Below are 27,166 nucleotides of genomic sequence, written 5' to 3' on the forward strand. Positions count from 1 at the left end.
TAAATGCATCTTCTGAATACTTGTTAAAGTCTTTATTCTAATCTGAAAAGGCTGTCTTGTTTACCCACCTATGCCTGGGCAGGAAATATTCTTGGAAGATTGTGTTTCTATTTTTATTGACCTTGAGGATACCATACCACCTATCTTGGCAGCTTATTGCCATTCCTAATAATCTAGATAGTCAGCAGGTATTTCCTGATGTGCGATCCAAACCTCTCCTGCTGCTTTGGCTCATTCCATTTGATTGTCATGATACCGATGTTATCCTGTTTGTGGTCCTTTTCCCAAAGCCAGGAAATCACAGCATTTATAACTGAGTCAGTAGTTATGGTCGCATTTCAGATTCCTTAAGTGCCTCCATCTTGAACAGCCCTCTGAGTCCCAGTTTTTGTAATGTGGCCGAGAAGCTGTGAGAATGCCATCTGTTTGCAAGAATGGGGCCACTGATGGTTGTACGGTTGACTCTGAAGATGGCACTACTGATCCAAATCAAGATTTGAGACTTACAGAATCTTGCCTTGGACAGTTAGATCGACACTCACTTTGTAGAGAGATGTGGCCATTTGAGAGTAATTGGGTGGAAAAATGAGCCTGGAGTGGCATTTATATAGCATTTTTGTTTATTGAGTATAACTGTTGTACTCAGCTTTGTATAAAACATGGGAGTAATAGGATCAAATTAAGGAAAGCTACTAAGATGGAATAGCAGGGAAGTTCCCTAATGAAGAGATCTGATAGACCATAGAATAGTCTTCCCCAGGAAGGCTGGTCTTATTGAGATGTGGTTATTTACCATGGAACCAAATAGTCCCCTACTGGATTCATCTCAGATCATTTTCACTTTGGTTTGTGACTTTGATTTAATTGGAAAAGTATCTCACATCTGTTGTTGACTACCTAAGGCTATGCTTCTCAGATTCTAATCATGGCAAAATCACCTCATAAGCTTGTTAAATGCAGATTCCTGGGCCCTATTCCCAGAGATTCTGTTTCATCAGGTTTGAGTGTTGTCTGGGAATATTCATGGTCACTAGATTCCCTAGATGATTCTGATGCACAAGTGCTACTATAAACTCCATTGTGACAAACACTGAGTTAAGGCCACTTTAGAAAGTTTCCCGATCTTATAGTAAGTATATCTGTACATTTTGATTTGTTCCTTGTCCTCATTCTAATAGTCCACTTTTCCTCATCACCAGAGTCCCTTTCTACTTGAGAGGGATCATGTTTGATGGAGGAAATATTTGGTGAAAGGGGGGAGGTTGCTCAGAGGAGCATGTTCCTCCAAGGATCCCCTAGCCTCACTCAATCTAGCCTTCCCTGGCTTTCCTGTAAGGCAGCTTGGTGTAGGACAATGTTTCCCAAAGTTCTATGGCATGTTAACAGTTATTAGAAAAAAAGGGGTTGTATGGTCAGATAAGTGTGAGAAACACTGCAGGAAACAAAGTTAACTAGATTTCTTTACTTCAGGGTTTCCCAGAGACTTTATCGTGGCAGAATCTTCACATTTTCCTGAACTTTTTGACTACAGCATTTCTCATGGGACTACTGATTCACGGAAAACACTCTGAAAAACTCAGTGATTTGGAAGCAAGAAAAATTAGTTTGTAACCTCAATTCTGCACTCAAATAGCTCAGTAACTTTATGCTCTCTAAGTTTTCTCATCTGTGTAATGGGAGTAATCATGTGACTTTTTCTGAGATCACAGGGTTTTTATGATGATTAAATGAAATACATTTATGAAGGAACTTTGTGAAGTGTAACGTGCCATTAGTTGTCATTGGAAAACTTACGAGGGTCACATTCATTGAGAAACTTATGATTTGCATACAAGTTTGGAGAGTGGAGAGTGAACACTGGACAATTTCTCTTCATCTTTGCCTAGACTTTGCCTAGACTGGCCAAATGGACTAGAAAATCTGATCTGTTTATTTCACCTGGGTTTGTATTAATACCACATTACTAGTTAACTAGAAATTCTCAGAATACTGCTTTCTAGATCATTCCACTGACCTACTGATTTAGCCAAATATTATAGCCATAGATACTTTGCAGTCAGTGCAGAAACAGGACTGGGAAGTGGTGATTCATGGTGAAGGAGATGTTCAAGGCCATGAGCCAATAGGATGAAGAGGGCTGGGACTGGGAAGAACTGGAAACTGGGCTGCTGATGTGTTTATTGGGCTGTATTCCATGGGATGGGTGACCCTAGACCAAATTCCATTGTTTCAAGGAGTTTGGACAAACTTGCGCTCAAATAAATAATAGTCATATACAAGGGGTCCAGTATAGTGGGTGGGAAAGGTAGAGCAGTGGGTGCATTATTGCAGAAACAATGCTCATCATTTAATAGGTGGAGTGATGTGATTCTGTGTTGTTAGTGTGGCTTGGAGCCTGATGACAGCTACCACCTTACCACCTACAGGCATGAGTTTGTTGAAAGATAAAGAGAAAATCGTGAAATCAGCAGGGGAAAAACAACTGATAATGTGCAGAGGAACAGCAATATGATTAATGGCTGATTTAGCACCTGAAAAATGGTAGTCAGAAGGCAGTTGAATGACATATTCAAAGTGCTGGGGAATACTGATAAAAATTTTATATCCAGCAAAACTGTGTTTCAAAATTGAAAATAAAGGCAGTCCCAGGTAAACAAAGACTGAGAAAATTTGTTGTTAACTGACCTGCCTTATAAGAAATACTAAAGGATGTCTTTCATACTGAAAAGAAATGATAACAGATGGTAACTGAAGTCCACAGGAAGAAATAGAGAGACAGGAAATGGTAAATTTGTGTGTTAATATGAAAACTTTAAGTATATATTTTTTCAGTTTCTCTCTTAATTTCTCTAAAAGATACATGATTTTGTAAAGCAATAATTATAACACTGTGTTCTTAATATGAGACAATATTGAATTCAGGACCAAGAACATTAAATTAGTCCAAGAAGGGCACTTTTTAATAGGTGCTATTTTTTAATGAAGATATAAGATGTGTATCTATTTATGGCTTCACATTCATAAAGCAGAAAGTACAAGGAGTTATACACTAATTGCAGAAGTTATTTATTGAACCTCTTTCATTCCATGACAGTTGTAATACATTAAAAAAAGTAAGCAATACTATAAGTTTTTATGAATGTTTCAGGAGTGCTTGAAAAGAGGAGCATTCTCTATTCTTGAGGGACAAGGTTTTATATATATGTATATATATATATAAAATATCATATATATGATATATTATTTGCATATATTATATAAAAATATATATACTTATGTTGTGCCTATTACAAAGACTACAGAGGCATTCTCAGATTCCAAAAGTATAAACAGTACAGACAACATTCACTGTCCACAGTGCAAATAAACTAGAAATAAACAAACACAGAAAACAAAAATTACCTGCCATCTGGGTATGAAAAAACAAAATCATCTTTAACATCTTAGGCTTAAAAGAAAATCTAAATGAAAGTTGAAGAATATGTAGAAAGTAATCATTATCAAAGTACTACATATCAGAATTAATAGGAAATAGTTAAAGCAGGAATTAGAGGCAAATTCATAGCCCTAAATACTTATATTAATAATCAAGAAAGAATGAAAGTAAATGCATTAAGCTTCCAACACAAGAAATTAAAAAAAATTTTTAAACCCAAGTAAAGTAGAAGAAGGAATTTAATAAAATAGAAGTGGAAATTAATGAAACAAAAATATGGGAAACAGTAGAACCAATATATAAATCATAAGCTCTTTTTGGATGAAAATAATAAAATAGATGAATTGTTAACTAATCATGAAAAAATAAATTTTTAACATACAAAATTTAAAAAAAGAGGAAAGTAACCACAGACACTGAGGAAATTAAATGAATCATGGGAGGCTACTTTGCTCAATTCCTTGCAAATAAACTTGAGCATCTGAATGGAATGGGTACTTTTTGTAGGGAAATACTATTTAGCAAAAGAAAGGATACCAGGCAGATGAGAATGCTGTGTTGTTCACCAGCCACTCACAACCAGGAGGAAATGAGAGAGATTACAGGTTTTCCTCAGGCATGGTCTGAGACCTTCCTGAGAGAGAACAGTGAAATGGGCATTGTGTTTACTCAATATGTTTCTTTTGACTTGATGTTGATATATTTGTTCTTAATATTCTTAACATGTTGGGCTTCCCTGGTGGTGCAGTGGTTGAGAGTCCGCCTGCCGAGGCAGGGCACACAGGTTCGTGCCCCGGTCCGGGAAGATCCCACATGCCACGGAGCGGCTGGGCCCGTGAGCCATGGCCGCTGAGCCTGTGCGTCCAGAGCCTGTGCTCCGCAACGGGAGAGGCCACAATAGTGAGAGACCTGCATACCACACACACACACAAAAATTGTTAACATGCAGTAACCAGTGATACCTCCCCCGCCCTCTGTTTGCTGAGTATGCTTGTATAAATATACTTGCTGGCATTGTATGTTCCTGCTATAAGAGTAGCAGCACTATGATAATATATCACAGCCCCTCCCCCCCCTCCACCCCAGGAGGGACAACAGATTGATTTTTGAAAAGGAATCTGTGAAATAAATACAAATTCATTCATTGGTATGTCTCCAGCATCCCTCTCCCATATTTCTGTTCTTTCAAAAGGTTGCTAAGCAACCAGGTAGGAAAATGGTCAAAGCCCATGTAAAGAAAATACGTGCTTATGATGTCAGAGAAATAATGTGGGCTTGTTCACTTAGGCTTGCTTACAGACTGCTAGGACTTGCAACATAATTCATTCAGTTTCAATGACTGCAGTTGATCTTGAGGTTGGTCCAGCAATTGGCCCTATCTGCCCACTGGAGACATGACTCAAGCCACCCAGATGTGAGAGGGGGTTGCTGCTCTGGTGGTACCTTTTGCCCTTGCAAGGGGATGAATGTTCAGTGGTTTCTACTGGGGCAAGTCTCTCTGCCTAAGTTTATGTGGTTCCACTGGCAGTTAGCACAATCTCCATAAAACATCTTTAGAGCTCACACTTAAAAACACCCAGTCGTCCTTAGGAACTGCAACTGCATCTCCCCTGGCATTTAATATACCCACTTGATTTTAAATGGAGCCTGCTTCTGTGAGCATTGGCATGCACACTGGCTCTGGTGGCCTAGGCTCAGATTGCTCTAAGGAGCTGCACAGTCTTCCTACCTGGTGTGTGTGCCAGGGTCTGCTCATGGTGACAGGTGTTGATGTTCAGCTGCTAATTTCCCCCATTAGAGACAATGTGGTAGGATCTGATGATACAATCTGTTCATCTGAGGTCTGCTCTGCTTTTTCCTGTCTAGAATATATTGCTAACTTTACTGAAACATAAAAGAAGAAATAGCTGTGCAAAATGCCCTTTAAATGGTTTTGCTTTGCTGGGGAAAAATAAATCCATAGCAGTCAATTTCTGTTTGTCTATTATAAATTTATTAACAGTGTGTTGTAATTAGGTGCATGGCTTTGCCTTAGAGGACAAATGGTGCTTCTTGAACTGTGACGTTAGTCTGATTGTGGTAAAATGACCCATTTGGTTTTACCAGCTGTGACTTTAGAAGGAGCTGAATGACAGAGGATGCATAAAACTCAACAGATGAAAACATTCTCAGCTCATACTCCCTATTACTGATCATTTTGCATCCCAAACAAAATGTTCTTTGGATTTGCTTGCTAATGTCTTGGTTATCTGAAGAGTACTGTGTTTAAGTTGAGGGATGTCAGAAAGACAACTGACTTATTAAATCCGACCCATATTCTCCTATTAATAGGACATAAATTGCTCTGGCAGAATCTAAAGATACTGTGATGTCTAATTAACCAAGAGGAATTCCCAGGTGGGGAAGCAGGATGGTGCATTGGTTGCAATTGTGTTCTTCGGGATCAGGCTGCCTGCACTGGAAGCCTGACCACACCATTACCAGCTTCTGAACTGCTCTAAGCCTTGGTTTCTTTATCTCTAAAATAGGGAGTTGTATAACCTGCTTCAGAGAGTTTATGTGAGGATTAAATGAGTGAATTCTTAGCACAGTGCTTATTATACATAATAAGCTCTCAAGAAATTAAGGACTCAGACCCCACAAATAATATTAGATGGTACAGAAGAAAATGGTCCATCTTAAGGGAAAGTCTTGGGTTCCAGAATGGGCTTGAGAGAATAGGAGGAAGCACCATTATCAGCTCCCCTCAGCCTATTCTGTACTGAGCACTACTGTGATTATGTTGGTGGGAAAGGGGGCCCAGAAGAAAAAGGAGTTCCCCTTTGTGTCCATGATCCTGGAATAAGTATTTTGAACCACACTGAGTTTCACTGTTTTCTTTTCTGTGTTAAGAGAAATCTTAGAGGCAGAGAGACAGGAAAGAGTAAAAAGAGGTGTCATGCCCCCTGACTCTTCACTTTTTCATCTCACACAAAGTTGGAATCCTGGAAATGGAAAATCACAAAGAGATTAAGTTTGTATTTGTGGTCCTGTCCCCTCACTGGTCCTTGTTCTGGGTCCCTTTTTCTAAGTTGTTATTCTTGTCTGCCTTTTATCCCAAGTAAAGTTTTGGCCAATAAAGGTTTACGATAGGATACTTCCCAGAACATTCCTATTTCAATAAGGAGCTTCTGGGATAGAAAGCAATGAGTCTTAATGAGGAAATTTGATGCACCATGACAAAACAGATTTTTTAAGTGGGGGAAGAAGAAGTTTTCCATTATCTCTTCATTACCTCTAAAATATATCCAGCAAAGGGTACTCCTAAAGCAGAGGAGACTGGACTCATTCAGTTGATCATGGTTGGAAGTTACCTATTGCAAGGCTGAAATAGAAATTTCTTTTTAAAAAAATATTTTATTGAAGTATAGTTGATTTACAATGCTGTGTTATTGATAATTTCTGCTGTATAGCAAAGCAATTCAGTTATAGATATGCATTCTTTTTCATATTTTTATATTCCATTATGGCTTATCACTGGATATTGAATATAGTTCCCTGTGCTATACAGTAGGACCTTGTTGTTTATCCATCCTATGTATACTAGTTTGCGTCTGCTAATCTCAAACTCCCAATCCTTCCCTCCCCTGCCTTGAAATAGAAATTTCTTAAAATCTGGTGTTTCATCTTTAAAAAAAAAAGAGCATTGTAAGACTCCTAGCCTCTCTCTGTAAGACTCCTAGCCTCTCTCTGTTTTCTTATTCACTTCTTTCCTGTGCCAGTTATTAATTTAGTGCCTTTCAGCTCCAAATCTATGCTTCTTTCCCCTGCTTTGTGATACCGGAGTGGACTCATAAACATTTCTCATTTGCCATACGGCAGAAGTTAAGCTTTGTCAGTAGAGGGCACTGGAAAGCCACTGCCAGAGGAAAGGGCCCACTTCCTGGTTTCAGGGAGCCTTTTCCTTCTTGTTTCTGTGGCCTTTGGCTAATCAATGGCATTTGGGACACCCAGTGGTGCTCACCCTCCAGCAAGTTTTACCAGTACCCACTGGGCAGCTTCCTAGTGAGTCTCAGGCACCAGGCAGCTGGTTTCCTGTTTGCCAGCCCTGGCTTGTTTTACCTTGAGAACTTCACCCACCATAGGCCATAATCACATCTTTTCCAATGAGGTCTGAGTCTCAGCCTTGAGTTTGGGGGCAGGGGCTCTTCCAAATAAGTTTCTTCCTCGGATAATCTGTCTCATCTAGACATGGTAGCTGCTCCCATATCTGCTCTTTGTGTACTTGTTAGAGTTCTCTTCACTCCTTAGTATCTAATCCCCTATTACTAGTTAGTAATTCTTTATATTAAATTTTCCCTATTCAAATTATGGGTGTTTTTCCTGTCTTCTGATTGGACCCAAACTGATAGAGCCTAGAGGATCAGAAGTGATGTACGCAAATGGTGAATTTGGGAAGGCACTGGACGTGCAGATCCCAGCTCTTTCCCTTCTCCTTTCTTTTGAGAGTCAGCCTGCCGTGGGGGATTGTTCTCAGCCTGCACTCAGCTCAGTGGCCAAGGCTCTGCCCTTGAGTGAGGGACCCAGCCCTGGCCCCAAGACCAGCTGGATAAGTCTGCCTAACTCTGTCTTTCAGTCTTAAAAAGCCTACTTCCTGCAGGTAAAAGGCACATTCTCTGAGATCGGCTCTATCAGTAATAAAGGTGTCATTTTGGACTCAATCTGCTGACTACTTTTTCTTGTTCCTCAATTAGTTCAGAACCCAGGCAGGGAGAAGTCCTACTTTTTATTGTCTCTCCTTCCCCTACTCCCCAGTGATTTTTATATGAAACAACTTTAAATAACTTATCACCAGAAAAATGGATACTCCAGGAAATCATAATGTGTCTAACCCATGCTCTTCAGTTTTGCCTGTTCCCTGGCCCACTGTCTTATCACCATGACTTTTACCCCACCACATATAAAGCTGTTTTTTCTTAAAATGCTAACCTAATTGGGGAGTGATTCTTTATCTCCAAAGTGCTTTGACACGCATTAGTGATCACCTTCAATGAGTACAATCCCACAGAACCCACAGAAACAGTCCAGAATTTGAAGATAGGAAAAGCATTTAGAAAACATCATCTATTTGAAACACATCTCTTTAAAATCATGAATTAATAAATCATACATTTAAAACTGTGTGTGAAAAAAAAAAGACTTGTGGCTTGCACTCTGTGCATAAAGGACCACAGAGGAAAAGGAAAAGGGTCATTAGCCAGCCCTTGGGCAAGGTCTACTTCCCTGACACATTGGACACTAACAGTTGGATTTGATGGCATTGCTGAGTTCTTGTTGAAGGAGGAAATTGAAGAATGGATGTCAGCAAATGACCACATTGGCTCAGACAGTGAGCCACACACCACTTGATATAGCAGTTTCTATTGTCCTTGACTTTCTCTCGCACTCTGCATGCATGGCTGAGTTGCCTGTGTGTCCTGTGTGTTTACATAGTGAGAGTACAGAGAAGGGAAAGGTACCCCAATGTGCTTTAGAGAGAATTAGAAAATGCAATTCATGCCTTTTGTAAACATTTGAAACGTTAGTGTAGTGGCCAAGGATTAATAAAGCTCCATGACACACCCTATCTCAAGCACAGTCCTGACATGGAGAGCATAATGTAACCTTGGGATTCTGAGATGATCTTTGAAGCAGATTCTTGTTAGGCTGAAAAGCCAGAGGAAATGAACATCTTGTCACTTACTGATGGTAAATGGTTGAAAATGGGTTTATTATGAGCCATGTGATTTGATGTGGTAACTTCACATTTTAGTGATTATAGCTTAACACTGCAAACGGTGTTATTTAAGGGACAGGATCAAATTAGGTTATTAAGAATCAGAAAAAAAAGGAATCAACGAGCTTGAAATTTAAGTACAAATCTTTGCTTTTCTCCTCACTGCTTTTAGTAACTTCTTCTGTTACTGTAGAATAAATTATCATAGGTATGAATCATAAAACCTCTACTTTCTTAGACAGTGGTTATCTAAGGCCGAGATATGACTTAGGCTCATTTTGTTTTTGTGACCCGGTTCAGGACACACTACCCTTGAATATGGGACCTTGGCATATAGAATATTTCAAACTGAAGGAATTTGAGAAATTATGTGTGCAGGAAGGGCTTTCTGACCTTCCCCACAAGCAGGTCAAAAGACCCTCTTCCTCCCTACTCCTGGAGGGAAGGAGCATCCTTACCTCCAAAGACCAAGACAGTGGACACAGAAAGGACCTGCATGAATAGGCCTTGCTAAGTTTCCCCAGTTCACCACACTTACTCATACTCTTTGTTCCATCACGTCTTTCCAAGACTCTCCACTGTTCAACATACTCAGGTTTAACTGTTTCTTTGGGCCTTCATTTCCTTATGAGGGCTCCCATGCATGTAAAACTTATATTAAACAAATTTGTTTGCTTTTCTCTTGTTGTCTGTCCTTTATTACAGAGGCCCCAGTTGAGAACTTGAAGGGTGAAGGAGAAAAGGTATTTTTCCTTTCCTACATTTGCTTCTTTCCAGACATGTTCCCATCTAGCGTTGTCCTTGCAAACCTTTTCTTTCCTCCTTTTCCCTGCTTCAGAGGACTGCCCCTGGTAGAGCTGCCTTCACTGTGGAGTTAGCACTCTTCATGAGTATGCATTCTAGCCTGGACCTGCCTTTCACGTTTACTGAGGGTGCAGTGCGTAGCATTGTGTTTCTGATTTCTGTGTCATTTTCGTATCATCTCTTTTCTGATGTTAAAGAAATATCTTCAGCTATTTAATTTTTTCAAATGATTCCTCTTCAGCAGAATTATATGTATATTTTGAATAAATCTTGGTCTGTGTCCCATGTATCAAGATAATTACACAGAGATACCCACTGTCTGAACCAGGGAGCAGGTGCCTGCAAGGGGCAGAGGGGACCCCAGCAGCAGTGTTCTTGGTCTGACCCTGGTGGGGTTGAATAACTCAGAGTTCTCATTCACAGTGTGTTCTAGGGGGGTGGTGACCCAGGGGTGCTCTTCACAACCCTACAAGCCCTTTGGGTGGTCACTTTCTCCTCTGTTCCACAACTGCTCACTGGGTCACCTCGAGAAAATGAGACAATCAGCACTTGCTCTCTCTTCATTTGAGTTACATGCCAGGATCCTAAGTGTTCACTGACAGGAGGTGTCTGCCACCTAAAAAACATTTTAAAAGTTAGAAATCACATATGACGTGTGTAAACCATTTCAGCCTTCTTTCTAACAAACAGTGAAAAAAAAAATAGAAACAGCCTGAATATCCATCAGTGGGTGAATGGCTAAACTATAGTTTGCACACATTATGGAAAACTATTTGGGTATGAAACTGGCATGAGATGATCTTTAAGCCATGTTACTGAATGAAAATAATAGGTACCAGGACACTTACATGTAGCATATAATCCTATTTCTACTGTCCCCAACTATAAGTATATTATAAATACTAATATAAAATTTATATTGTGTTTATTGTATTATAATTTATAGCACAGTAATATATATATATATTATATTTATAACAAATATTTTAAAATGCAAAAACAAAATGTCTGAGAGAATACAAGCCATACTGATACAGGGAGGAGACTGGGGTTAGGGGTGGTAATGAAGAGGTATTTTGCTCTTTGCTTTCTATGTCCCTGCATTGGGGAATTTTTTAATATTAAGATGGAGTCATGTATTACAAATAAATACAAACATTTTGAAATAATTAATTTTGAACAGGGAAGATGTGACTTAGGGCAAAAAGCATCTTTGGCTGGGGCTAGGTGGTGATACTGAAGGATGAGATGTAGGCACGTATCTAACCGCTCACCCTCATTAATGAATCTCGCAGTTGTCAGAATGGCAGCTCTGTTGTTGCTGTGTTTAACACTCTCAGAATAGTTCATTGTGCTCAAATGTCTTGCTTTATTGCTTTTATGAGTAAAGACATAGAATAGCTTTTGAACACACTCCTGTGTTTATTTAACTGTATGTTATTATTTATTAACTATTATACTTCAGTCTTTATATCTTCCTCCCTATATTCTCCTTCTCCTTTCCTAACACCCTCCCCCCCTCACCAACTGGTTGATATATCCTGTTTAGGACCTGCCTCAAAATTGACAACTTCCAGGAAGTCTTTCTTAATTAACTTAGTCCCATTGATAAATCTTTTACTCAGCATCTCCTTGTTGAGTGTGTTTTTTTTGTTGTTGGTTTTTTGGGGGGTTTTTTTGTGGTACACAGGCCTCTCACTGCTGTGGCCTCTCCCATTGCAGAGCACCGGCTCCGGACGCGCAGGCTCAGTGGCCATGGGTCATGGGCCCAGCTGCTCTGCGGCATGTGGGATCCTCCCAGACCGGGGCACGAGCCCATGTCCCCTGCATTGGCAGGCGGACCCTCAACCACTGCGCCACCAGGGAAGCCCTGAGTGTGCTTTAATATTAGAGGACTTTATTTTGCACCTTCTTAGAGGTATTGCTTGCTGTTTTTCTGTCATTTTTTGCATGTATGTTCTCTTCATTCACCTTCCAGAGTAATGGGTTCTTCATGAGATGAAATACAGAGAACAGTGTGGTAGACATTGGAGACAGAAATACCTCCTTGAAACCTGACCCTTCCACTTTTTAGTTGGATGTTTTTAAGCAAATTCCTTCTTTTAAGCTGCATTTTCCCCACCTGTGAAACTGGAATAGTAATCCCTATTGTTATTTCAACAGGAATATGATTGTTGTGATGTTCTGTTGTCCTACATGTGAAGCACTTGGCATTGAGCTTGGTATACCGTTATACCACTCAACATGGGATAATTATTAGTATTGATCCTCTTCTGTCTCCAACCCCCATGCATGTATATAGTGGTCCTGACATTAGATAGTGTCTGTAATGCAGTTTAAATCATGATTGATTTGCTCACTTTAGTCAGATATGTTCAGGGACCTGGCGACATTTGGGATACAAAGGTAGCCCAAATGATGAGAGACTGAGCTGAGGCTTATATTGTCAAATCCAACTCAAGTCACTACCTAAGGGGACTCCTTTGTTCCTCAAACCCTGCTTGCTGTGAAGTTGCTCACATCCAAAGGAGCTGTTCCATATTTGTCTAATTTTATGCTACCTTGGGGACCAAGGTCATATTTTGTCCTGGCATAATTTCTTGGTTTACTTACAGTATATGTATGTTTGTGTGCATCCATTCATTCAGCAAAAATTTACTGAGTGCTGCTGTGCTGGATACTAAAGATACACATGAAGCATGAGTAGGAGCCTGCTAGGTTGACAAATTGGGGAGAGCATTCTAAAACTGAAGGTATAGCATGTGCAAAGACCCCCAAGGCATGAAAGAACAGGACTTGCTTTAGGAGCTGCAAGTTCTGCACAGTGCAGTACTGCAGCATTGGGTGAGCATAGGCAGGTGATTTGAGATGGGATTGGGTAGATAGGCAGGCAAGGCCATCTGTATATCATGCAAAATAGTTGACATTTTATCATGCTGGCAATGTAGATCTACTGAAGAATTTTGAGCAAGAAAATAACAAGGTCAGATTTGTATGTTATAAAGAAATTCTACCTGCCAAGTGCAAGATGGATTAGAGGGAGATGAGGATAGAAGGAAAGATAAACATAAGGAGGCTACTGGAGTAGGCTGATGGAGATGATGTGACTGAACTTGGCTGTGAAGGAGGGGATGGGGTGATAAGAAAGGAATTTAGGAAGTAGAACTGATAGGTATTGGTGCTTGATTGATGTATTAGTTTTCTATTGCTTTTCTATCAAATGTAACATCTTAAAACAGCACAAATTTATTGTCTTCCAGTTCTGTAGCTTCGAAATCTGACATGGATCTCACTGGGCTAAAATCTGGGTGTCAGCAGGGCTGTACCCCTTTGTGGAGGCTCTAGGGGAGAACTGATTTCCTTGTTCATTCAGGTCATTAGCAGAATTCAGTTTCTTGCATTTGTAGAATTGAGGTCCTTATTTCCTTTCTGGGTATTAGCTGAGGCCCATTCCCATCTTCCAGAGGCCTCCTGCATTCCTCAGCTCATGGCTTCCTTCCCCCATCTTCAAAGCCAACAGTAGCAAGTAGAGCACCTTTCACACTTTGAATCTGTCCTGGCTCTTCTTTCTTTCTGCCTCTCTTTTCTGCTTTAAAGGACTTGAGATTAAATTGAGTCCATCCAGATAATCCAAGGTAATCTTCCATCTCCAGGTCCTTAACCTTAATCACATCAACAAAGTCCCTTTTGCCCTGGAAGGTAGCATGTTCATAGGCTCTGGGCATTAGAATGTGGACTTTTTAAATAAGGGGAACCCTTATTCTGCCTTTTCAAGTTGGATGTGAGGTCAATGGAGAGGGGTGAACTCAAGTTTATGACTTCATCAACCAGGTAGAATGCAGATTTAGGGGAAAGTGATAAGTTTGATTTTGAACATGCTGACTTTAAGGTGCCCCTGGGAAATCAAAATGGAACTTTTAATAAGTAGCTGGATGCACCAGCCAAAAGGCAGAGGGAAAATTGAGGCGGGAGATAATAGATTAGGAAGCTGATGACGTATAGTGAGCCCTCAGTGAATGTGTAGAACGGGAGGAGAATAGAGCTAAGAACAGAATGCTGGGGCCAATAATATTGTAGGTGCACTAGAGGGAGAAGCACTCACAAAAGAAACTGAAGAAAAGCCTACATGGTCTCCCATCATGGGGTCTGGGTTCCTTGTGGCTCATTTCTTCCTTTCTCCTCTACTTGGCCTGCTTTCTTCTCATTCCCTGGTTTCCTACCTGTTCCTAGTATCTTCTTCCTAAAACCAGTTTGTAGAGTGTACTCCATGGTCTCTCCCATCTGCCTCGTCATCATGGATCCTTCAGCTTCAGCTCCCATTACTAAAGTGCCTCATTCTCCTGGTTTTTTGTTTGTTTATTTGTTTGTTTTGTTTCTCAGTTCAAGGTTAAAAAAAAGGAAAACCTTCTAAAGAGAATCGAATTGACCCAGCTTATCATTTGGGGTCATGCCTTGGCATAGGTTACCAGATTAAATTTGGATTGGTTGTCCTGAGGTCAGGTACCCCCCTTCATCCAATCAGCTGCTTCTCTATTTCAGAAACTAAAATGAATTCAGTTTGACTGAATTCAGCAAATCATTTTGTTCCACAGAGGCTTTGGGGGAAGAAGGTTAACATCATATTTGGACCCAGGATTATGATGTCAAAAATGGGCATTGCCCCTTGCTGCTAGCCTCATGTAGCAGCAAGATCTTCCTGTCTGTGTGCAGGGGATCATTTTGTAGAAATTGAATTAGGGTCCAAACACAGGAATAAAATCCAGGCAGGCAAACCTCAAATTGAATATAGTCATTTTCCTTTACTGACTAACCTCTTTTCTACATTGCCTTGGTATGTTTATAAACATTATCTGTTTATAAACATTATCCAAATGAGCGCTTGTTATTCAGGTTTGTGGACCTTTCAGCACTCACCATTCATACACCCTGCTCTCAGCATCCATACACATACCTGAGTGATACCTGCCTATCTCAGCTATGCACTGACTCTTCTATCACACTGAATATGAAGCATCTCTCCTTTCAGGGAGAGACCCTTTCGGGCAAGGTTGCAGTTTGCATCTGTAGTGTTGAGAGGAGCCAAAAAGGTGCAATTGTTATTATTTGGTGCTCTTCCTGGATGGCAGGAGAACTAGAGTTTATATTGCCAATGCAAACAAAGTACTGTAAAGCCTTCAAATTCCTTTTAGTTTCCATTATACTCAGATAGTAATCTTTCACAAGACCTCAATTTACTGAACCGAAGTATGATGGATGGATGGACTCCAGGAAAGGAGGGGCATCTACAAGTTCAAATGAGCTTCTCTAAGACCAAGTTCCTATGATGCCAAGCTTCAGAGAAAGTGTTTCCTTGTGTGGGGTTCATGTGAGGCCACCATGGATTGGTGGTGGCCTGGGTGGATGGAGATCTGCTGCTTTCCTCTGTGTCCTACTACAGAGGTTCAGGCCAACACATAAACAGTAGCCCCTGCCCATGGTTCCTGCTGAGGGACAGACTGAAAACAGGGAAGGGACAGTGGACAGTGTTCTCTACACAAGTATTGACACTTCCATCCATTCCTCCAGTGGACCCTTGCCAAGTCATTCTCTAATTGCAGTAGAGGGTTACCCCTCCATGCTCGGCTGGCCAAGGTCAAGCTTACTAGGGTTTAATCAAGTCTGTTACTCTGTCTACAAGTAACTTCTTCATCCACACCCAAAAACGGTTAATGGTTTTTGGGTGTGGATGAAGTGTGTTAGACAATAGATTGCTTGAGAACCTCTTCTCTGTGGAACTGACCTCCATGAGAGCAGAATGAGCAGGAAACCTGAGCAGAGCAAGGGAAGTTCGAGCTCTGGAGAGGGCTGTAGAGATGATGATGTAGGGTAAGCTGCTCACTGAGAGATGCCCACAGAGGTGAACTGGGAGGACATGTGGATGTACAATCTCAAACAGCCAGAGCCTGTAAGAACAGGTCAACCATGCTGGTATTAAAGCAGAAGTTATGTGATGGTACTTTTATTATTTAAAGAAAGCCAGGGAAAGATGAAGGCAAATATTGTTGAATGAAATGAATGAGATAGAGGCAGCCTCCAAAATAACTGAACGGCAACTTTCAACTGTTCCACTTTCTAGGTGGGCACACAGATAATTTTCCTTTGGGTCTTTGAATCAGAAGATCTGAAGGATGATTAAATTCTTATGCAGAATGGGGAAACCATATATTTCCTCTCATCATTCTTCCTTCCCACCTCATCCTTCCCTTCTACTCTCTCTCCAGACCTGAAAGAGTCATATAGTCTAGCCTCAAAAAATTACTCATGTTCTTTGAACCTACCAGACTTTTTTATACTTCTGTGACTTGGTACATCTTGTTTCCTAAGCCTGAAATGGCTTCCCTCTCCTCTGTCTTGAAAAATCGAGCCAATCTTCAGGGGCCAGCTCAAGTTCATTTTCTTTTTAAAGTCTTCTGGGACTCCCCAGACTGGGTAAGTTGCCCCTTTATTATGCTTCCACTTACCTTTGTAGTTGTGATATACTTATCAAATTATGTTCTAATCATGTAATAGGATAATACTCTGAAATATGATCAGCTCAATTAGGATTAATTGCATATAACAGTGGCTTAAAGAAGATGGAAGTTTATTTCTCTTTCCTGTTAAGGAAGACTAGGGAGAAGCAGTCTAGAGCTGGTATGGCAGCTTTACAATGTCATCATGAATCTAGTTTCCTATCTACCTTCTTTGCCATACTCAACTCATAGCTCTCATTTTCATTTCATGTCCAAAATGACTGCTCAGGCTCCAGCCATCATATCCATGCTCCAGGAAGCAAATAGGGGGAAGAAAAAAATGGCATGTCTCCCATCTTTTAAGAAGACTTTCTGGAAACACCACAGAACAATTTTAGTAATATATCATTTGGCCAGAATGCAGTCACATGGCCACATCTAGATGCAAGGAACTCAGGAAAACATATATGGCAGCATTGTGCCAGAATAAAAATTGTACTAGAAGAAATGAAAAAAGGAATGGTATTGAAGAGGCAAATTACAATCACATTATCTGATACATTTTTAAAATTTCTGGCCATTCTTTCTGCTTCCCCTGCCTCTGCCTGTGGAGGCTGAGCAATCTATGGCTTTAGGAAGCAGTTAGAACCCAAGTGAAGGGTTATGTATACAAAGGTGTATAATGCGTTTAAGATTTACAGTCATGATTCAGGAGTGCAGAAATGTAACTTTGTTCATTTTCTGAACTTGACTTGCTCACAAACCCCTATTTCCATTAATAGCTAGAAAGAAAAACTTCTTATCAACTAAAGGTAATGTCCCTTCTGTTTTAAAATTGATTCTCTTTGGGTAAATATTCAGCCAAATTCAGGGTTCTTACTTTTTCCTTTTCCTGCCTTCCCACCAGGAAATGGTCTGGTTACCAGAGTCTTTCCACAGTTCTCTAGTTCTCTTGGACCGCCAGTACTTAGTTGTATTAGGTGTCTGTCCTCCTTGCTACCCAGGATCTTCTTGGGGTCTGAAACTTGTCATAGTGGTTTTGCTTTTTCTCCAGTACCTATTGCAGAGGTTGACATATAGGAAAGAGTTAAAAATGTGACCAGTGAATTTATAAGTACACTTTAATTGCATCACATAATTAATTCAAATGGTAGTATAATGATCTGAAAATCCTGTAAAATTAAAAGTCTATTTCTCTCAAGCCCCTAGCACTAGGTTTATAGCTTTCTTATGGCGCTAATAATACTCAGCTCTCAGTTATAGTGGCTATGTGCTTGCCTCACTCTTCATTACAGTGTCTGCTCCTTGAGGAATGTTGTTGATCTGTGTAGCCCTCAGAGGTCCTGCAGAAAGCCGTGGACATGGTTGGCCTTCAGTCAATGGAAATGAGCCACTAAATGAGTAGGGGCTGGCACCTTATAATTTACCACTGGTGAATGACTCTCACCCAGGAAGAAATAAGAATAGATTTTATCAGAGCTATTTAGAACAATATCAGTAAAGGCAAGTTGATATTTTGCTTTTAACAGAACCCTTTCTTTGTAAGAAAAAAATTGCTTTTATTTTTCAGAAATCCTCCACCTACTTTACTTCATCCGGAAAAATGGTGTGAGGAATTCAACCACTTCATTTCACAGTGAGTATTTCTTCCACTGAAAATTGCTCATCCAGCAAGTCCTTGGACAGTGATTGGAGAAGTCCAAGGTGTGGAATTGACTTGGCGCTAGAAGTTGTTATGCCTTCTAGCACATTATGACACAAAATTTGTTCCAGTAAATGATAGAAGATGCCCCTGCAGGATTTGAGAAATAAGGAGTTACATTTGACTCTTGGTTATAATCAGTTCTTCTGATCATATGTGTCACATTCATCTGACTCTGCTCTGTCCTGGGGCAAATATTGCCAGTGGGTCTTGTTTAATAAGGGAGGAGACTCCATCTAAAAATCTGACACCCACACTTGGGCCAGAGAGGGGACAGAAGGTGGCAGCCTTCAGTAGAGGTTTTGCAGCTTGGAAGTTGGGCTTTGCTTTAGGATCTGTGCTTTGGGAGCAGGGCTCCGGTTCCCAAGATGATTGAGGGGCCAAAGTAAGATCTCAGGCCTGAGGCTCCAAGGTGAGGAGCCCCAGCCAGTGCTCAGAGTGTGGAGAACAAGATGAAAACCCAACTGATGGGTGATGTTCCTGGTGGGAGCTCTGTTACCAGGAACTAGGCAGTATTGAATGGGACTGAGACAGGAACAGAATCAACAGCAGCACCAACAGGGTGGTGACTGAGTGAGTGCTGGGAACATGAGCTTTTGGCCTCTCCCCTGGCAGAGAACCACACTAGTCCTGACTCTGGGGAAGATGCTCAGTATGTTGGAGTGGGCTCTATGACCCCAAGCAAGGGGCCTGGTGAACTGCAGGGGCAGGAATCTAGACAAGGCCGTTACAAGCCATATCCCAGCTAGGAGCTGGGAAGAGGTGCTCTCAGTGTCTGCTCTATCAAACATGGGGTTCAGAGGTCATGGGAGGAGAAAAGAAGTGACCAAAATAGCTGATAAACAGGAAGTAGGGAAGGGTCAACAAAAATTTCTCTAAATTATACCTATGTGCATATTTAACTTCCACCAAGATGCAGAGCAATGAAGCAGACTGGGTCTCTTGATCGCCTTCCTTAAACACAATACAATCCCTTGTTCACAATTCCAAAATCCAAAAAGCTCTGAAAAATGGAAGTTTTTTTGTACTTGAGTCCTTTAGCTGCAAGCCCTGACCTTATGTGAACTGATTTGTTGGCAACACATGACCTAAACTGAATTGAGGCTATTTATAGCCATTATTTATCCTACTCAGTGTGAATATTCATGTGAATTGCTGCAGATATATTAATGTGTTTGATTACAGTGTGCTGCCTCAGATCCTGCTGGGGATGTTACATAAAATACAGTAAATGCATGGGTTTACTCTTCTAAAATTTGATAAAATTCTGAATTCCAAAACATATTTGGCCCCAAGGGTTTTGTATAAAGAGCTGTGAACCTGTGTTTCATTATCATTTCAATGCAACATAGTTCAAGGTCCCTGAAATTGTTTGATTGTCCAGTCAATCCCTCCTAGCTTTTTGCCATCTTCCTCAGGAGAGAGGAAGGGTAAAGAACTCCAAGAATTCTACTAAGCAAGGCTGTGTCGGAATGTGACCATGAAATTCAAGGCCAGGGATGGAGGACATTTCCTTGTCCCTTCAGTCCCCACTCTGATGTCTCTGCAGAATGCAGAAGCAGCCCCAAGTCAATGGTGGTGACAGTGGGCAGTGTTGGATGGAGGGATGATGCTCACGTAGGAGCAGAGGAAGAGCCACTTCCTGATATTTGGAAGCCAAAGGAGGAGGTGGAAGGCCCTGGAGAGCGAAAGACATCCTGGTGGCTGGGAACACATTTCACATCACCCCAGGGAAAGAAATCCAGGGCCTAGGGTTCCAGTGATTTTGCTGGCAAAGGCTGGAGCTAAAGAGTTTTCCTTTTCATTCCATTGATGCACACAGATGCCCTTGACTGACCTTCTCTAAGCTGCTGGCCTGGAAAACCACATTACATATTCACAGATACACTTTCCTATACCAAGCTCCTCGTGATGCCTCTAAAATGTGACTTGACCCACTCACCAGAGTTTGGTTTCTGTATACTTCTTCAAGCGTATGTTTGTGTTCTTAAACTGAGCACAGTATTGCTTGGATAGATTTGGGAATAAAGGTACATAATTGATGATAGGGTTGGGACTTTCACAGTTAAATACAGTATAGAAATCCCTCTCTACTGTTGACTTTTCTTTATGGCAAATCCAGTTATATGCCATTTAAATCTGCCTATGTCTTCCCCAACTCTGAGAATTCCAAATGTGCTCATTCTGAGTTGCTTTAGACTTAGAAAAGTGTTGATACTAGAATGGAGGACTCACATAGAAAACAATGTCTTTAGTATGCATACATCAGGGGCAAAGCAAAAGCATCTTGTTAAAACTACAGAGTAGAGTGTCTGAAGAGGTTCTAGTGAACCAAGGAAGGTAAATAGAAATTAAGTGATTGTGTGCTTTATTACTAATTTAAGATATGGAAAAATGTCATCAGTCTTCTATTTATTTAATGACTTGTCCTTATTGGTTTTATTAGTGAAAATATTATATATTTTAGGTGTTCATGGATTCTTTCCTGACCTCAGCCCCCCAGTCCTGTTTTGCCCATAACATCTGAGATTCTTCAATCATGAGTTTTCCTTTTACAAGATTTTTAGGAATGTAACTATCAAGATTAGGAACTAATTATTATATTTTTTATTTTTAGGTAGAAAACTACCCACTATTCCCAAATAATGTACTTTGGTTTCATAAAGGAGCCAGACTACCAAATGTAATTTTAATTTTCTATTTCATTCTATTTATTCAAATCTCTAATTAAATGTAAACAAAGACACTCACTGGGTTAGAAATGTCTATTTAAAGAGAGAGCCTTGGTTTACTTTTATGCTTACCTTGCTCATATTGGGAGGGAAAGGGAAAAAGGATGAAGGATTAAGACCTCCAGATTATAAAATTTTCATTATTGCTGGGACTGATGTGGGAAGATGATTATCTGGTAATTTAGGAAAAGTTTTTTAGCCTGAATTATCCAGAAAATTTCTTCAATTCCCATTGTAAACGGGGCCACAGTGCATTGCATTAGAGTAAACTAAACTGGTTCTTTCTAAAGAATAAACAGGACAAGAAAAATTTTAACAGCTTTAAAACCTTTAATACCCTGTCCCCACGTGACTGCTGAACAGTCTTTCTTGGTCCACGATGGTCACCATTCACCAGAGGACCTTATGGCTTCTCATTGTTGCTGCGGGGGTCTGAAGGGATTGACCAGGCTGCAGCCCAGTGATCACAGCTGTGGACAGGGGACAGTGTGTGTGTGTGTGTGTGTGTGTGTGTGTGTGTGTGTGTGTGTGTGTGTGTGTGTGTGTGTGTGTGTGTGCGCGCGTGCGTGTGCAGAAGAGAGCAGAGGCAGGATTTAAGTACCAGGCTATGGCTTAGTGTTTTTCAGACGTGTTTCCAGCCTTCTTAATTTAGAGACAGGAGGAGAGATTTTAAGGTCCGAAATCCTATTAGTAAACCTATTTTGAGGGTTAAAAAAAAAAAAGAAAGGAAACATCAGCCTGTTTGGTTTTGAACCTGTGGTCGTTAGTGATAATTGACTCATTTATATGTGTTAGTTATGCATTTGTCAAAGCATGACTCCTGACAGCTTAGTTATGATAAATTAAACGTGATGCTCACATAAATTCTGCACTGCTTTTTATCCATATGGTAGGTCGACACTTGATGTTTTTTGTCACCTCTGTAATGTGTGGTTGGCTTTGTGGCGATTTCATTATCAGCCCTTTCCCCTTTGGCTAAAGCTATTTGCATAACAAGTTTATCTGGTTCAAGTCCCAGCCAGACTTCCGTCAGGAGGCTCCATTCAGAAGTAGCCTTTTGATAAGATAACAATTTTCCTTCCGCAGCTTCACCTTGGTCCTAAAGGATGTCACTTCTTTTTTCAGTTCAAACTAATTTCAGGTCTTTGGACTAAAAACCAAAAATAGTTTCCCATCCTTTAGCCAAAAGGTATCTGTGAACTATGCTTTTTCATTTTGCCTCTAAAACTTTTGGGGTTTTATAAAGAATTATATTTAGGGGCTTCCCTGGTGGTGCAGTGGTTGAGAGTCCGCTTGCCGATACAGGGGACCACGGGTTCGTGCCCCGGTCCGGAAAGATCCCACATGCTGCAGAGCGACTGGGCCCATGAGCCAACAGTGAGAGGCCCGCGTATCACAAAAAAAAAAAAAAAAAAAAAAAAAATTATATTTAGGACTTCATCAATGGTTCTTGAGCTGACTAGTGAGACAATAAAGATGGATTTCTCTTCATCAAGGGCAAATCCATCAAGAGCACTATGGCTGCTCAGCTTTGGACTCAGTGATGACTTGAACTATATGGTTGCCCACACACACACTGCTTTCCAGGGTTGACTGGCTTGAGCAGCTAAGTGTGCAGATGTGTCTACTTCCTAGAGTGAGCATCATGGTCGAGCCCTGCCATTTAGTCATGAAATGTTGAGGCGACCTTTCCTATCCCTGCAAATGACATTAGACTGGCTATAAGCAGTTGAACTGAATGTTAACAAGGTGAGATCACTCTAGCTACTAAAGTGCTAAAACAAATGGGCATTTGCATAAATCTATGCCTTAAAAATTGAAACTAAGACCTGGAACATCTGCTTTTCTCTAGGCCTGAATGTTTATAAGGGTAATCATTTTGGGGTGGTTGATTCCTTGACATTAAGTGTATTCCCTTCAAGGCAACAATTCTTAGTCCTTTGCCATTCTCCATTTTGTGTTTCAAGGCAGCTTAATTCCACATAGCTTTATAATGTCAATGAACAACACACTTGGAATGATAAATATTCTAACTCAGAAATTGATAAGATTCCACAAGTATTCTTGGCTTTTTAAGTCCTCATGGATTCTCAGGTGGCCATGCACAGTGTTAATACTTCCTGAGTAGAAGGATACAGTAACCTTTATTTACATTACTTCACAAATTGGTAATTTTAATTCAAATGAGCAGTGGTATCTCCAGTGACAGACTCTCTCCATTTTAGATTTATTTAGCCAATGATTAGCTATTATGGTTTCTTGAATTAATTAGCATCTCTTGAGCTATAGGGAATTGGTGAATTAATAAAAACTCATGGAGAAGCTAAAAAAAATTCTAATTTAAAAAAACCCCGATTCTCCTCTCACCTCTAAGCATACATTGATCAATATACTTATAAATGCAACCCAACTTCTTTCTCATTTTGAAAAATTGGGATTTTTTTTTTCCTTTATGAGGAGAACAAATAAAGCTGTATGTTTCAAGGTTATATCTCCCTGAAGAGCATCTAATTTAGATTACCTAATAGATCATCTAAAGACACCGAGGGCCTGATTCGACCTCACTTGTACTCCACTTACAAACTCAGCTGATAAAATCTGCTTCTCTCATGGTATAAACCAAGAAGTGACTCAGTATGACTTGAGGTTTGAAACATGGTGCAGTATTCACACATACCTGGAATATACTGTTGTCCTGGGAACCATGGCAATGACAGTTTTAGCTTCATCCAAAATAAGCAAAATGCATAATAAAGTAGGTGCTCCAGTCTCTAGCCAGCATATTCTGTTTATTTCCCACCAAATGCTGAGTTTAGATCTTGTAAGAAACCAGGTCTGTAGCATATGTCATGGATTTCATATTAGTCCTTGTGGCACATTATGTTAGGTGACTTTTATTATTTTTTTATTAATTTTTATTGGAGTGTAGTTGCTTTACAATGTTGTGTTAGCTTCTGCTATACAGCAAAGTGAATTAGTTATACATATATATATGTATATACATATATACATATATGTATATATATATACATATATATATATATATATATATATATATATATATATATATATACCCTCTTTTTTCAGATCCCCTTCCCATTTAGGTCACCACAGAGCACTGAGTAGAGTTCCCTGTGCTATCCAGTAGGTTCTTATTAGTTATCCATTTTATATAAGGTAGTGTATATATGTCAATCCCAATCTCCCAGTTCATCCCATTCCCCCCTTCCCCCTTTGGTAACCACAAGTTTATTTTCTACATTTGTGACTCTATTTCTGCTTTGCAAATAAGTTCATCTGCACCATTTTTCTAGATTACGCATATAAGCGATATTATATGATATTTGTCTTTCTCTTTCTTACTTCACTCTGTATGACAGTCTCTAGGTCCATCCATGTTGCTGCAAATGGCATTATTTTGTTCCTTTTTATGGCTGAGTAATATTCCATTGTATATTTGTACCACATCTTCTTTATCCATTCCTTTGTTGATGGACATTTAGGTTGCTTCCATGTCCTGGCTATTGTAAATAGTGCTGCAGTGAACATTGGGGTGCATGCATCCTTTCAAATTATGGTTTTCTCCAGATATATGCCCAGGAGTGGGATTGCTGGGTCATACGGTAGTTCTATTTTTAGGTTTTTTTTTTTTTTTTTTTTTTTTTGTGGTACGCGGCCTCTCACTGTTGTGGCCTCTCCCATTGTGGAGCACAGGCTCCGGACGCACAGGCCCAGCGGCCATGGCTCACGGGCCTAGCCGCTCCGCGGCATGTGGGATCTTCTCGGACCGGGGCACGAACCCGCGTCCCCTGCATCGGCAGGTGGGTTCTCAACCACTGCGCCACCAGGGAAGCCCTATTTTTAGTTTTTTAAGGAACCTCCATACTGGTCTCCATAGTGGTTGTACCAATTTACATTTTCATCAACGGTGTTGGAGGGTTCCCTTTACTCTACACCCTCTCCAGCATTTATTGTTTGTGGATTTTTTGATGTTAGGTGACTTTTAGATAAGGTTAGAATGTACTGTCTGTACCATTTATTCCATAATGGCTTTTGTTTCTTTCTTCTTTAAAAAAAAATCTTACTTGAATTTCATAATGTAAATCAAAAAGAATCTGCAGTTGAAATAAACAAGTGGTAGTGAGCTCTGCGCTGTCTGTATGTGCACGCACCTGATGTGTGTGGGCTCGGGGTGGGGAGATGGGGGTGTGGCTCACACATCCGTCCACAGCCTGTTCCCCCTCAGCCCCTCCCCGCGTGCTGCCTGGCTCATCATCAAGAAGAGGCAGCTGTGGAAGAGCAGTGTGTGCGGTCCAGCTGTGTCACTAAATAGCTCTGTAACCTGGGGGGAAGTATTTAACCTCTCTGACCTTTGCTTTTCAATTGTCAAATTGGGGCTGAGAATACCTGTCTCAGAGGGTTACTATAAGGATTAAATTATATAATGTGTATGTAGAACCTGGCAGAAAATAGTAACTAACATATGTAACTCTTACTTGTGCCAGGCTCTCTTCTCTGCACATCACACAATTGGCTTAATCCTCACAGTCCTATGAAGTAGTTCTAATATTATCCCCACTTTACAGAAATCGAGGTTGAAAGAGTCCCAAAGTCCCAAGACCACAGCTATTAAGGACTGGAGCTGGGATTTGGACACCAGAAGACTTGCTTCCTATATATTCACGCTCAGCCAACAGTAGCTGTTATTTTTGTCATTCTTTGCATTTGGCCATACCACTATCCTGAAACTGCTTTTTTGAAAGTGTCACTGGCTCCCTCCCTCCCTGCCATTGTGGGGTATGCGGTTGACTCAGTTCTTCTCACAAGACTTTCAGGATCAAGCAGTTCCTGGCCAAGAAACACATGCAGAATTGTCCCTTTCCATTCCCTAGTGGATTCACACGGAAAAACTGGTCTTAAAGTCAGGTGTAACTCTAAGAGGAGACATTGGAGAAGAACCAAGCTGGGTCTTTAGGAATCACACATGAGACGGCACACGTGGTGATGCCAAGGCCACTAACGTCTTACCCCATCAAGCTGAAAACCTCACCACTATCTGGACAGTTGGACATTTGTGAGGAGGCTATTATTTTTCTCTTTGTTTCTTTGCCTTTGCACTAGTAGGTTCAGTAATAAAGTGCGAGACCTTTTGTTCGGAAAAAAAAAAGAAAATGTCAGTGCCTCCTCATCTTTGACACCTCTGGAATATTTCAACCTGCTGTCCAGCTTCTCTTTATTTAGACTTCAGCTCACTGACTTTCACAGCTCAGGACACACACACACACAAACACACACACACTCACACTCTCCTCAGCTCCCTTCTCAAGGGCAACAGCAGAGCCCCTCAAGCTCAGCCTAGAGACCAGCCCCAGCAAGAATCAAACAGAAGTGCAGACAGCCCTAGCTCTCCCCGCATCCCAGCGCGCACCTTGTCTAGGCTGAGGCCTCTATCTCTGCTGTCTGCTGGGCACAGCTTTCTTGGTAAGGAGGGAGCAGTGGGGCAGGAAATGGCTGCCAAGACCCCGGGAAGCAGAACCCACAGAGCATGGCAGCTAACTATGGGAGGAGACAGGTGCTACAGAGAGGGAAGAGTTAACTATGACTCCACTGTCTTCAGCATGGGAAAAGGTCTTTTCAGAGAATACATGTTGGGGAGATTAAGAGCACAGGATCTGAAGTCAGGTTGTATCCTAGCACTGCCACTGACATTTTTCACCTTGAACAAGTTATTTAACCTCTCTGAGCCTCAGTCTGTAAAATGGAAGTACTAATTCTTAACCACTTGGGATTAAGATCAAGTCTGCTGTGATAGAAAATCCCAAATAACAGTGGCTTAAACAGGATAGATTTTTATTTCCTCTCACATGAAGTAAGCTGGGAGTCAAACCATGCATGTACTGCTGGTCTGGCAGGGTATGTGGCAACCACCCAGACTCCTGCCCTCGTGCTGCCCCATTAAGTGTTGTTTCCATTCCCAAGGGCACCTCATGGGCCAAGATGGCTGCTGTAGCTCCAACATTTATGGACAGATGGAAGGAGAGGAAAATGAAAGTTTCCGTTCTCTAGGAAGATTTTCTGGCAGTTTCATACAACATATTGTTAGCTGCAGTTTATCTCGTGGCCACACCTAGCTACAAAAGAAGCTGAGAAATGCAGTCTTTGGACAGGGCAGCTGCAGGCCCAGGTTGGTACCAGAGCTCTATCTCTAGGGCAAGTGGAGAGTGTGTAGACAGGTAGCAGTCTGGA

At 40.8% G+C, this 27,166-nt stretch overlaps 1 protein-coding gene and 1 pseudogene across 1 annotated transcript in view; both read left to right on the forward strand.

Moving 5' to 3' along the window:
* MYO3B (myosin IIIB) overlaps positions 1 to 27,166 on the forward strand; it is a 473,243-nt gene that overhangs the window by 182,208 nt on the left and 263,869 nt on the right. Inside the window, exon 10 of the mRNA XM_059053510.2 lies at positions 18,057 to 18,122. Coding sequence (XP_058909493.1) covers positions 18,057 to 18,122 — 66 coding nt within the window. The remainder of the gene's footprint in view (positions 1 to 18,056; positions 18,123 to 27,166) is intronic.
* LOC131751524 (large ribosomal subunit protein eL39-like) lies at positions 18,557 to 25,895 on the forward strand (annotated as a pseudogene).

Source organism: Kogia breviceps, chromosome 2 (assembly GCF_026419965.1).
Source record: "Kogia breviceps isolate mKogBre1 chromosome 2, mKogBre1 haplotype 1, whole genome shotgun sequence".
NCBI lineage: Eukaryota > Metazoa > Chordata > Mammalia > Artiodactyla > Physeteridae > Kogia > Kogia breviceps.